Source organism: Natrix helvetica (genome assembly GCF_964273705.1).
Source record: "Natrix helvetica genome assembly, chromosome: 4".
In the NCBI taxonomy this organism is placed as follows: Eukaryota; Metazoa; Chordata; class Lepidosauria; order Squamata; family Natricidae; genus Natrix; species Natrix helvetica.
The window spans coordinates 417,721-430,440 of NC_138550.1; the positions used below are offsets into that span (position 1 = coordinate 417,721).

The window sequence follows — 12,720 nt, forward strand, 5'->3', positions numbered from 1 at the left end:
ATACCACCTCATAATGCTTTATATCGCTATCTGAGAGGTTTGCAATGTTGAAGCTTTATTTGCCTTTTGCCCCCAACAATCTGGCTCTTAGTTCGACTGACCTCCAAAGGACGGAAGGCTGAGCCCACCTGCACCGGTTAGGATCAAACAGTCGGCAGAGTTTGCCTGCAATGCTGCACTCTAACCACTGCGCCATTTATTATATAAATAAATATACATATTTGTTCTTCACTTATGCTAATAGGGTAAAGAAATTAATAAGGGAGGATGGAGAACAACTTGTGACCATGCGACGTTAAAGATGCTATAACTTCTGGTTAATTCTGAATAAAACCCACCTGTGGACATTATTTGCGGGGGGGGGGGGGAAATCAGACAGACTTTGAGAATCTGTATCCTTCCGTCTGCAGAACAAAGCTGCTTTTGCAATCGTCTTGGTGTGTTCAGTTTGGGTAAAGGGCACAGACCCTGTGTTGAACTGGGACAAGAGTCCATAAGTCCTTCATCCTGAAGAAGATTGATTTGGGTCTATTATATTGTCTCTCATCTCTCTCTCTCTCTCTCTTGCTCCCTCCCTCCCTCCCTCCCTCCCCCACACCTCTGTATATCTACTACAGCAATACTGATAAAAGGGAATATTTGTAGCTCGGTGTTGAAGTGTGGGGTCCTTGATGCTCTTTGAGCTTGGTGGTTTTCTTTCAGATGTTTCTTGACCCAACTAGGCATCATCATCAGTGCTAGAAGGTTTTGCTCTCTTTTACATACTAGTGGCTTCTTCCCCTGTTAGTGTTGGAGGGTTCTTGGGGCTTCCTGGTTTAGGATGTTGTTTGCTGTTAGCTTGTTTGTCTGACTTGGTAGTTTTGGCTAAATGCTAGAGAATCCTGGCACTCCAAGAAATCTGGAAGATCAAATCAGGCACACAAAGATAACAACATCTTCAGACCATTAAAAAGCAACAATGAAAACAGCCCAAAAGGAAACAAAAAGACCCAAATATCTCATCAGCCATCAATACCCAGATGAGCAGAAGATAACACCAAGACTAACATTACACCAACCATCCAAAAGTAAACAATACTCAACTCAAGGAACTACCAATTCAGACAAATAATCAAACAGTAAACATCGGCTTATTGAAGCAGCCCTCAATAACACCCCAGCAACACTGACAGGGCAAGTCCCTAGTATATAAAAGAGGGCGAACCCCCCTCCCTTCTGGCCCTGATGATAATACAATACAATAGTAGAGTTGGAAGGGACCTTGGAGGTCTTCTAGTCCAACCCCCTGCCTATGCAGGAAACCCTATACTGTTCCAGACAAATGGCTATCCAACATCTTCTTAAAGACTTCCAGTGTTGGGGCATTCAACATGTTGAATGTTGCCTGACTGGGTCAGGAAATATCTGCAAGAAAGCCACCCAGCTCAGAGAGCAGCAAGGATCTTCCACACCAGCATTCCATTCTTGATAAACCAAGTGTTTGATGAGACAGATACCACGAGGTTGAACAAGAGAGAGCAATCAACCATGGCCACAAAACCAACACAAGCAGACCTTGGTCAGATCCCTGGTTAGAGTCCTTTTTTTTGTGCAAAAGATCTAGGGGCTTGCTAACTAGAGGAGAATGCCTGTGATACAGTTCTTGCACAATTGTTGAAGGGAACCCTTAGTAACAGGGAGAAGTCAAGAATGGGAGGGGGCTCCTGGCAGCTGGAAGGAGCCCTTCAGCCCCCATTGCAAAGTCTGTACCTGGAACTTGCATGAGGACCTGCTTTTGCTTTCGGTGAACTCCACTCTCACCTTTCAACGGGGCCTCCCTTGTTCCCAGCTCTAAAAGTGTAGGCTTCCCCTTAGGACAGGCAGGATCTGTGGGGCCCAGCCCAAGAACGATGTAAAGCAAACCAGCCAGAATTCAATTCTTATTTGCTTCTTCCCAATGGATGGGATCTTGCCAGACGACAGGTAAAGCCTTGCTAATCTCAAGTCACTGGAGATATCTCAGGAGATTCTAGGTGGTGGCTATTCTGACTCTCTTCCTCTGTCTCCCATCGAGCTCTGGGTTCTTGTTTGACCTCCTTTGGCATTTGCTTCCTTGGAAACTGCTGCTTTGCTGTAGTCCGTAACACCAGCTCCCCCTTCGCAGGCATCATTCACCACCGTTACTTTTGCTACATATTTACTGCAAATATTTTCCGTTTTGAATTGGCTTCTGCTACCCAACAAGCTACTATTTCGCCCTTGTGGACTCTTTGGGCAGCTTCCTTAAGTAACCAGGGCCAAAGTCTTACATCCCTCCCTGTGCTCAATGCCCTCCATTAATGTCCATAACATAGCAAATGAGTGTAGGTGTCCCTTGCTCTGGAGGGGACCACGGGAAGCTTCTGCCTCGCCTCCCTTCCACTAGTCGGAGGCGACTCTTCTGCACGATGGAGAAGTCATTTCACAGAATGCCTCCCAACAGGACGCCCTTGGGAAAGAATGCGGAGCACCCGGGTCCATATCTCCTTGGTCCTCACACCATAGATGACCGGGTTGAGCATGGGGGGCAGGATGACGTAGAGGTTGGCAATGAGGATGTGGGCAAAATGGGGGATTTTGTGTCCAAAGCGGTGGGTTAGGAAGGAGAATAAAGCTGGTGTGTAGAAGACAAAAATCACAGCAATGTGGGAGCTGCAAGTGCTCAAGGATTTGAGCCGGGCTTCCTTGGAGGAGAGCCGGAAAACAGCCTGCAGGATCTTTGCGTAGGAAGCGGCGATGAGGATCAACTCCAGCACAAGGAAGGAAGCAACCCAAAGGCCGTAGAAAACATTGACATGGATATCTGTGCAGGCCAGCTTGGCGATGCCCATGTGCTCGCAGTAGGTGTGGGGCATGTCGATGTGGGCACTGCAGAAAGGCAGGCGTTTCGACATCACCGTCATGGGAAATATCAGGCAGGCCGGCTTCAGAGTGATGCCCAGGCATATCCAGACCACAGTGGCTTGGGTGAGGATGGTGGAGTACCTCAGTGGGTCACAGATGGCCACGTACCGGTCGAAGGCCATGGCCAGCAGCACCATCGACTCCATGCCCGTGAAGGTGTGGATGAAGAACATCTGGGCCAGGCAGGCATCAAACGTGATCCCTCCCAGGCCAAACCAGAAGATGGCCAGCATCTTGGGCAGGGTGGAGATGGAGAGGCCCAGGTCGACGAAGGAGAGCAGGCAGAGGAAGTAGAACATAGGCTGGTGGAGGCTGGCCTCCGTCTTCACCACGGAGAGGATGGTGAAGTTCCCCAGAAGAGCAACCAGGAACCCAGCGCAGAAAGGGATGGAGAGCCACCCATGCGCCTCCTCCAGCCCTGGGACACCTAGCAGGACAAACGTGGGAGAATAGAAATGGGTGCTGTTGGGGGCCCACATCCTTTCATGGGGGCAGGGGGGGTTGATAGGTGTGGTTCCCTCCTACCAACCAGGCAATCTCTGCCTCCAAGAGCTGCACAGTCGCCGATCAATCAGCAAAGTCTCCTCCTGCCAGCTGTGAGACCTCCTGGCCAGGAAAGTCTTGGGTGGTCAGGGAGTCCAGATCTTCCTGGGGAGCTGCTGCAGAGATGCAGGCAGAATTTCTGGGGAGGGGTCTGCGGGATGAGAAGCAAGAGGTGACTAGGAGGCTGAGCGTCTTCCTTTGAGAGGGGGTGGCATTTATGCCCCCTCCTGAAAGAGCCCAGGAATCCCTTCCTGGCCAGGGTCTCAAGGGGCGGGAGGCTAATTAGACCTGGCCTCCTTTGCCCCAAATCGTCTCTGATCATCTGGAGAGGCTTCAGCAGCCTTCGAGGGAAAGGAGGCAGGCAGCTCTGGCCACCTGCCATGAGTCAAAGAAGGGGGCCTGTGGGAGAGCAGCTGGTCGTGTGGCCAAGGTGAAGACTGGCCGAGCTTAGTGGGGTCAAGTGATCTGCCCAGAGCCCCCTACAAGCATCCAAAGCATTGAGAGCCCCAGGTAACCCACCCGCCAGTCACCCTCTTGGAAGAATCACCCCCTCCCCAGAAGCTCTCCCAAACGACTGGGCTGAATCCCTCAGCCGAGATCTCTGCATCTGGAGGGCCGGTCCTGCAAGAGGGGGGAGAAGGCTGCCACTTCCCAGGCGTTTTCTTCCCTTCGGTTTGTGGCTCTTTGCAAACAGTAAGGTAGCCTCCTTAGGGTGCCATGACTTATTTTCCCGGATTAGACTGAGCCAGGCTCAGTAGAATCCCAAAGGCACCGGGCTCTGAACAGACAATTCTTTTAATGGAACTTCTTCCTCTTCTACAGCAGACCTTAAAGATTATTTTCAGAGTTCAAAAGTCATAACGGATCCATTAATTTAGGTTTTTTCCTCTAGTGACCGTCACCCTTCAAACTCTTCTTAAGAAGGGATATATTCTTCTTCCAGATGTAAACATAAAAAGATTCCCAGGGATGGATTCTTCTACTTAACTTGAAAGTTTTAATAAATGGCTCCCTTGGACCCTTAATCAGCTTCAAACTTTCTAAAAACAGCCCCATAATCACCCTTTTGCTTTATATTCCACTCCCTCCCATTTTTCTGCAACATGATAAAGTCATAATTAAACTTTCTTTCCTAAAGGATGGAAGAAAAACACATTCAGTGAAAGTGATCCAATGTGCGGTTCTAAAGTTTCTCAATTTTTAAAGAGTAAAAAATAAAATAAAATCTAAAATGATTAAGAAGTGGCGTTTGAGCATATTTTGATTTCCAGAAGGCTACGTTGATAGCTATGAACCCTGCAACTTCCAGCTCTTTGCAAGCTGCCCCCCCAAAAACATTGGTTTCTGCCATCCATCCATCCTCAGGAAGGCCTCTTGGACTCTGCGAAGAGAGGCCCCTTTCTTCAGTGTAAAGCCTTTGCTTCTCAGTCCCTTTTTCCTTCTTCAGTAAAGACAAGATCCCTGATTGAATGTTGTAATTTATGCACTTTAATACATTGGAGCCCTGGTGACCCAGTGGTTAGAATGCAGCATTGCAGGCTGACTCTGCCCACAGCCTGGAGTTCGATCCTGACCGGCTCAAGGTTGCCTCAGCCTTCCATCCTCCCGAGGTGGGTGAAATGAGGACCCAGGTTGTTAGGGATAACAGGCTGACTCTGTAAACCGCTTAGAGAGGGCTGGGAAGCACTGAAGCGGCATATAAGTCTAGGTGCGCTTACTATTAATGTTCCACTGCTAGGGGTTAAAGGTGTAGTCAACTGGTATTCAGCAAACTCTGATATAAGCTCCAGTGGTGGGTTTTGGCCGGATCGCACCGGATCGCGCGATCCGGTTGGTCAATGAACCCGGAAGTAAGTTCCTGCCCCGCCCCTGTCACTGAGAAGACATTTCTGAGAAGAGAAACTTCTCTAGTCGCGCCCCAGCTGGTGGAGCGCTGGCAACTGCCAGCCCGTCGCCAGGGAGACAGTCAGTGAGGTGAACCGCGTGGTTGCTCAGATCACACAGGCGCAGCCCGACCGGAGAAGTTTCTCTTCTCAGAAATGTCTTCTCGGGCTGCGCCCGTGTGATCTGAGCAACCACGTGGTTCACCTCACTGACTGTCTCCCTGGCGACGGGCCGGCGGTTGCCAGCGCTCCACCAACTGGGGCGCGACTGGATCTCTCTCCAGATCTTGCGGCTTTTTCAGGTTTTTTTTTAAAAAAAAACACCTGTCCGAACGATCTTGAAAACCTGCGATGTTGCTTTGGGAGGGGGCAGACGGGCAGCATTTGCCCCTGCTGCCCTCCCCGGGCACCTGGAGCCTTGGAGTCTGCAGCTTTAAAACAAGCCTTTGCACAGCTGCCCGTCTGTCCCCTCCAAAAGCAACCTCACAGGTTTTCAAGATCATCTGCAGAGGCGTTTTTTAAAAAGGAAACCATCTTTTTGGGGGGGGGGAATGGGCTGTGCATGGAGGAGCTGGCGGCCAGGGCGCCCTGAAGCAGCGCCAGCCAGCATGTCCCTTAAGAAGAGCCCAAAGGGCAAGGGCGGCAGTGCCACGCCCACCTCTATCCTGTCCGCCACCCAGCAACACGCCCCGGCCGCCTCCTCCTTCTCAACAGGGCAGGGGCATGGGCACGGCCCAGGAGGGGGCAGCCAATGGGGGGGGCACTGCCCAACCAGCCCTCCCTCAGTGGCAGCGGTGAGTTCCACGATGTTGCCTTCAAGGTGAGCGGCGGGAGCCACCTGGCCAGGGCAGTGGGGCTCACTCGGCGCCCATCCAGTCACCACTCGGCGGGCGGGCCAGTGGGCGGAGGGTTGCCCTGGTGTGACCGAGGTGGCACCTCTTGGGGAGGCTTGGTGGGTGTAAAGGGTGCCTGTCTTCCCTGGCCGGGCTGGAGCACGGGCCGGCTTGGCAACAGGCGCGTCTGCTGCTTGCAGAGCCAAGATGCGGCGCTCGGAAGCGCCGGTGGGCTTGTTTTCCAATCGTTCCTGGCCCTGAGAAGGATCCAAAAGTGCCTGGGCTCCGGGGCATCCCGTGCTGCGCCCGCTGCCACCGCTGCTCCCAAACGGAACTGTCAGCCGTGAGCAGGTGCCTGAAGCTGCTGCTTGCAGGCATTCACGGCTACAAGTAGACTGCGCCTGTAGCGGGAAGGTGTTCGCCCCGTGAGAGCTCCTCTCCAGCACTCGCTTTCCCAGCCATCTCCACCTCTGGCGCTGCCAGTTTGCCCCCTTGAACATGCTTACATCTGGTGGTCTTTCCCACCCAGTTGTGTTTGCCCAGCCCAGGACCCTTTTAGGACAAAAGAATGAGTCGGGAATGACTCGCACATACATGCGAGGGGAACCTTTATGTCTCAAAGTGCTTTTTCCAAAAGGCAACTGGATTGTTTTTTTTTCCTTGAGGAAGAAGAAGAACAAAACGTTTTACTTCTCATCCAAGAAGCTTCATCAGTTGTGATGGCAGTGTGTGTGTGTGTGTGTGTGTGTGTGTGTGTGTGTGTGTGTGTTGGAGAGGAAGGATAGGTACTGGTCGAGGCTGGGTGGTAGGGGAAAGATTTTTTTGGGGGGGACGGGGTGGTGGTGGAATGGAAGGATTGTGGTTTTTTTAGTTATCTGGTTGTTCACTCTCTCTCTCTGGGAGCTGTTGAAGCCACTTGGGGGTTGATCTGTGCCCTCAGGATCTTCTGAATCAAATTGTGGAATCTTCTTGGAACTGCTACAAGGGCTGCATTGTAGACTAGACATAGGTGGTGTCTTATTCCTCCCCCTCTTTCTTTAGAAAGAATGAAAGAAAGAGAGAGAGAGAAAGAGAGAGAGAAGAGAAAGGAAGGAAAGAAGGAGTGGAAGGAGAGGGAGAGAAAAAAAAGAGAGAGACAAACAGAGAGAAAGAAAGAGAAAGAGAAAGAAGGAAAGAGAAAGGAAAGAAGGAAGAAAGAAAGGAAGGAAGGAAGTAAGTAAGGAAGTTAGGAAGGAAGGAAGGAAGAGAACGTATGACCACAACTGAGTCAAAATTTTGGTTACTAAGCAAGAGCGTCATTAAGTGAGTTCCACCACATTTTCCAAGTTGGCCACTCCCACCCGGTCACATGGTCGGCAAGCCACTCCCACCTGGTCACATGGCCAACAAGCCACTCCCACCAGGTCACATGGCCGGCAAGCCACTCCCACAAAGGAGGCCACACCCACAGAGTAGGTTCCAAAAATTTTTGAAACCCACCACTGATAAGCTCTGTGTGTGTGTGTGTGTGTGTGTGTGTGTGTGTGTTGGATTGATTCCCCTTGTTATGATTATGGTGCTGATATGCAAACTATTAAGCATATTGTGCAAGACTGCCCCCAACATCCATTTGGTTGTTCCCTAGGAGATCTGCACAAAGTAACACCAGAGTGATCACTTGGGCAGCTGACCTGATCATCCAGTTACGGGGCCACTGCCGTCTCCCCTGAGATGTTTCATATAGCATTACATGCATTGTATGGGTTTGCTTCTCTCATGTGCTCATCATATTATTACATGTATGTATGTATGTATGTATGTATGTATGTATGTATGTATGTATGTATTAGCTTAGTGGCTAATACAACTGCCTGATATGTAATATAGCCCAGGTTCAATTCCCAGTAAGGATATGGCTAGCTGATGAGAGCTAAATAGCTTGAAATAGATCTATACTAGTCTCCCTTTATTTATTTATCAGCACAAATGCAACACAAATGTAACAAAAGCAACATAAAAACAATGGCTTTCTGCCTGGATGGCTCCTAGGGTGAGCCGAAAGACAGAAAAGGGAAGCAGTATGCTCCCTCCCGTATTTGGGCATACCAGGGGTTGTGACACAATACATACATATATACATACATACATACATACATACACCCAAATACGCCAAGCCCTGCATACCTCTACCCGTGAAAATCTATGAATATGTATGTGTGTGTGTGTGTATGTGTGTATGTATACACACACACACACATACATATTCATAGATTTTTACAGGTAGAGGTAAGCAGGGCTTGGCGTATTTGGGTCTTTTCCCATATAAGATTGAGAGTATCTTGGCGACATTTCGATGAGGTCCCACTCGCCATCTTCAGGCTGGTGCCTTCAGCTTCGTCCTTGTGTGAGCAAAGCGTGATCAGAGCTGCCATCTTTCTATAAATATTGGTGTATGTGTGTGGAGTTTTGGCATTGTTATTGTAAGTGGGTTGGTTGGCTGTGTTATTACATCTTGATTAGTTGATGGAGTTGATGTATGCAGATTAGTCAGCTGTTTCGTAACATCCTGTGTGGCTGAGGTACTAGCTGTGTGCCCATTAGTCTTTTGTGTTGTAACGACCTGGATAATGGGCTGTGTGATGACATCCTGAGCTCTAGTGTAGTGATATCCTGAGTCCTGTGCTGCAACATCCTGGGAGGTTGGCTGCATTGTAACATCCTGAGCCTTGTCGTTGTAACCTCCTGAGTTCTGTGATGTAATGTCCTGAGTAGATGGCTGTGGTGTAACATCCCGGGCTTTGGTTTGGCTCCCTAGTTTGCGGTCTGGCCATGTGTTCATGGCGTGTGTCAGTTTGCTTTGTGTGGGGGTTGGAGGGGGTGCAGCAGTTGGTTATGCCACCATGGTTTGGCTTCTGGATGGTGGTTGCATTTGGTCTATGGGATGGGTTTGGGTTTGAGTCTGGTGAGGGTGATTGGTGGTGGCGTCCTGTGTTGTTTTGGGTCCGGTGTCGGTTTTCGGGGCTGGGACTCGTTTGTTGACTAGGGCTGGTTTCCAGATGTCTGGTAGGCGGGAGGTATCATCACATTTATTCATGTTGCGGGGGTGTTTCTCTATTTCGATGGCTTCCATAATTATTCTCTTGTTGAAGTGTTCAGTTTTGGAGATTAATTTGGTTCCTTCAAAATCAATTTCATGTCCTGTTGCTTTAAGGTGCTGGAAAAGGGAGGAAGCTTCTTCTTCTTTTCTGACTGTGTTCTTGTGTTCTGCGATGCGTGCATTTATTCTCCTATTCGTTTGTCCAATGTATGTGGCTGGGCAGATTTTGCATTGTACACCTTCATGATTTGGCCACATGGGAAAGAAAAGCTGGACAACTTCATCACACATCTCAACAGCTACACCCCAAAACACAATTCACTATGGAAATAGAAGCAAACAACCAACTTCCCTTTCTGGATGTCCTAATCTACAAAAAACCCAATGGCTCCCTAGGGCACATCATCTACCAGGAAAAAACACACACCAACCGCTACTTAAATGGACAATCCCATCACCACCCTGCACAGATCAACTCCATAGCTAAGACCCTCATCTCCAGAACCAAACGCCTAGCCGACAAAGACCACCTGAAAACTGAATTACACACTCTCACAAACGTATTAATCTCCAATGGATTCCAAAGAAAAACAATTACCAACCTAATTCAAAGGGAGACTCCCCCCAAGAACCGAGACACAGAACAGGACAACGGCATCGCCCTCCTCCCTTACATCAAAGGCACCACAGATAAAATCAGCAAAATTCTCCACAAACACAATATCAAGACAGCCTTCAACACTGACCAAAAAATAGCCAACATCTTAAGAAACCCCAAAGACAAAATCCAGCTAGAAAACCAAGGAGTCTATGAAATACCATGCAAAATCTGCCCTGCAACATACATAGGACAAATGAACAGGAGAATAAATGTAGGCATCGCAGAACACAAGAATACAATAAGAAAAAAAGAAAAAACTTCCTCCCTTTTCCAGCACCTTAAAGCTACAGGACATGAAATTGATTTTGAAGGAACCAAATTAATCTCCAAAACTGAACACTTCAACAAGAGAATAATTATGGAAGCTATCGAAATAGAGAAACACTCCCACAACATGAATAAACGTGATGATACCTCCTGCCTACCAGACATCTGGAAACCAGCCCTAGTCAACAAAAGAGCCTCACCCACCACCCAGGCCATTACAACACAAAACAACAACGGACACACAGCCAGCACCAATCAGCACTAATCTACCAATTATGATACAACCACACAGCCAATCAATCCACTTACTGAAACAAAGCGAGCACTCTACACACCCCCACCAAGATTTATAGACAGACGGCAGCTCTGACCACGCTTTAAGCTGAAAACACCAGCCTGAAGATAGCGAGTGAGACCTCGCTGAAACATTGCCAAGATAATCTCAATCTTACATGGGAAAAGACCCGAATACAACAAGACCAGCATACCTACACCCCTGAAAATCTAAGAAAACACCCACACACCATACACACACACACCACACACACACACACACACACACACACACACACACACGGTTTTAATGTCTCTTTATGTTGTTATAGATCTATGTTTTACATGTGCACCCAACCCATCAGGCAGTCTGGGTCCAGAGTCCCCTTCCCGAGCTGAACAAGTGCAGGATCCTCTTTCGGATCTCCCTGGTCCTCACACCGTAGATGACTGGGTTGAGCATGGGGGGCAGGATGACGTAGAGGTTGGCAATGAGGATGTGGCCAAAGAGGGGGATGTTGTGTCCAAAGCGGTGGGTGAGGAAGGAGAAGAAGGCTGGCGTGTAGAAGACAAAGATCACGGCCACGTGGGAGCTGCAGGTGCCCAGGGATTTGAGCCGGGCCTCCCTGGAAGGGAGGTGGAAAACGGCCCTCAGGATTAGCACGTAGGACCCAAAGATCAGGACTAGGTCCAGCATGAGGAAGGCGATGGTGAACAAGCCATAGATGCTGTTCACCCGGATGTCTATGCAGGCCAGCTTGGCGATTCCCATGTGCTCGCAGTAGGTGTGGGCGATGATGAGGTGGGGCTTGCAGAAGGGCAGGCGCAGAGTCATCAGCGTGATGGGGATCACCAGGAGGGTTGGGCGCAACACCACCCCGGCACACATCCAGGCCACCCGCTCCTTGGTCAGGATGACGGTGTACCTCAGCGGGTCACAGATGGCCACGAACCGGTCAAAGGCCATGGCCAGGAGCACCACAGACTCCATGCCCGTGAAGGTGTGGATGAAGAACATCTGGACCAGGCAGGCGTCAAACGAGATCCCCCCCAGGCCAAACCAGAAGATGGCCAGCATCTTGGGCAGGGTGGAGGTGGAGAGGCCCAGGTCGATGAAGGAGAGCAGGCAGAGGAGGTAGAACATGGGCTGGTGGAGGCTGACCTCTGTCTTCACCACGGAGAGGATGGTGAAGTTCCCCAGAAGAGCGATCGCATAGCCAACACTCAGGGGAATGGAGAGCCAGAGGTGCAGAGCTTCCAGTCCTGGCACACCAAGCAATGTGCAGGTGGGAGAATAGAAGTGGGAGGCATTAGAGGCAGGCATCATCCCAGGGAAAAGCACCCGGTGTCTGCCGATATGGAAGAGAGGCCGGCATGTCTCAGCCCTGGACTTCAGGCTCTGATGGGGATGAGCAGCAGTTGTGGAAAGCAGGAGCCACTGGCCTGGTATGAAAAGGACCCTGGAAGCCATAGGAAATAACCATCAGGGAAAGGCAGAAGAGAGAAGGTCTGCACCTACGGAGGCCCAGGAGGGAAGCGCCTGCATCTCCCCAAAGTGTGGAGAGACACATTTTGAGAGGGTGGGAAAAAGCCTCTAAGAATAGCAATAGGCATTTGGTCTTCTATACGGGGCTTCCCAGCCCTCCCTGAGCTGTTTACAGAATCAGCCTCTTACCCCCAACAATCTGGGTCCTCGTTTCACCTACCTCGGAAGGACAGAAGGCTAAGTTAAACCTGAGCCAGTCAAGATCGAACTCCTGGCTGAGGGCAGAGTCAGCCTGCAATGCTGTACTCTAACCACTGTGTCACCACAGAATCCCTGAAAGACTCTCTCCTCAGTCTATCTTGCAGATTTTTCACCGAATCCAAATAACAGAATAACAAACAAACAAACAAACAAAACAAAACAAACAAAGGAGAGTCGGAAGGGACCTTGGAGGTCTTCTAGTCCAGCCCCTCCTCAAGCAGGAGACCCTATCCCATTTCAGACAAATGGGTGTCCAATCTCTTCTTAAAAACCTCCAGTGATGGAGTCCCAACAACTTCTGAAGGCAAGACCTTCCACCGATCAATTGTTCTCACTGTTAGGAAGTTTCTCCTTAGTTCCAGGTTGCTTCTCTCCTTGATTAATTTTCATGTGTTGCTTCTTGTCCTGCTTTAAGGGGCTTTCGGGAACAATTTGACCCCCTCTTCTTTGTGGCAGCCCCTCAAATACTGGAAGAAGGCTATTATGTCCCCTTTAGTCATTCTTTTCATTAATCT

The 12,720-nt window shown here is 49.7% G+C and overlaps 2 protein-coding genes across 2 annotated transcripts; both read right to left on the reverse strand.

The window, feature by feature from the left end:
• Window positions 1-2,435: 2,435 nt before the first annotated feature.
• On the reverse strand, window positions 2,436-3,401 carry LOC309391682 (olfactory receptor 52E4-like; the record flags this gene model as incomplete). Its single annotated transcript, XM_081952347.1, has 1 exon — window positions 2,436-3,401. The coding sequence occupies one exon, from the start codon at window positions 3,399-3,401 to the stop codon at window positions 2,436-2,438; it is 966 nt and encodes a 321-aa protein (XP_081808473.1).
• A 7,418-nt stretch (window positions 3,402-10,819) lies between these two features.
• Window positions 10,820-11,782, reverse strand: LOC309391683 (olfactory receptor 52E4-like; the record flags this gene model as incomplete). Its single annotated transcript, XM_081952348.1, has 1 exon — window positions 10,820-11,782. One exon carries the CDS (start codon window positions 11,780-11,782, stop codon window positions 10,820-10,822), a length of 963 nt encoding a protein of 320 aa, XP_081808474.1.
• Window positions 11,783-12,720: the final 938 nt, after the last annotated feature.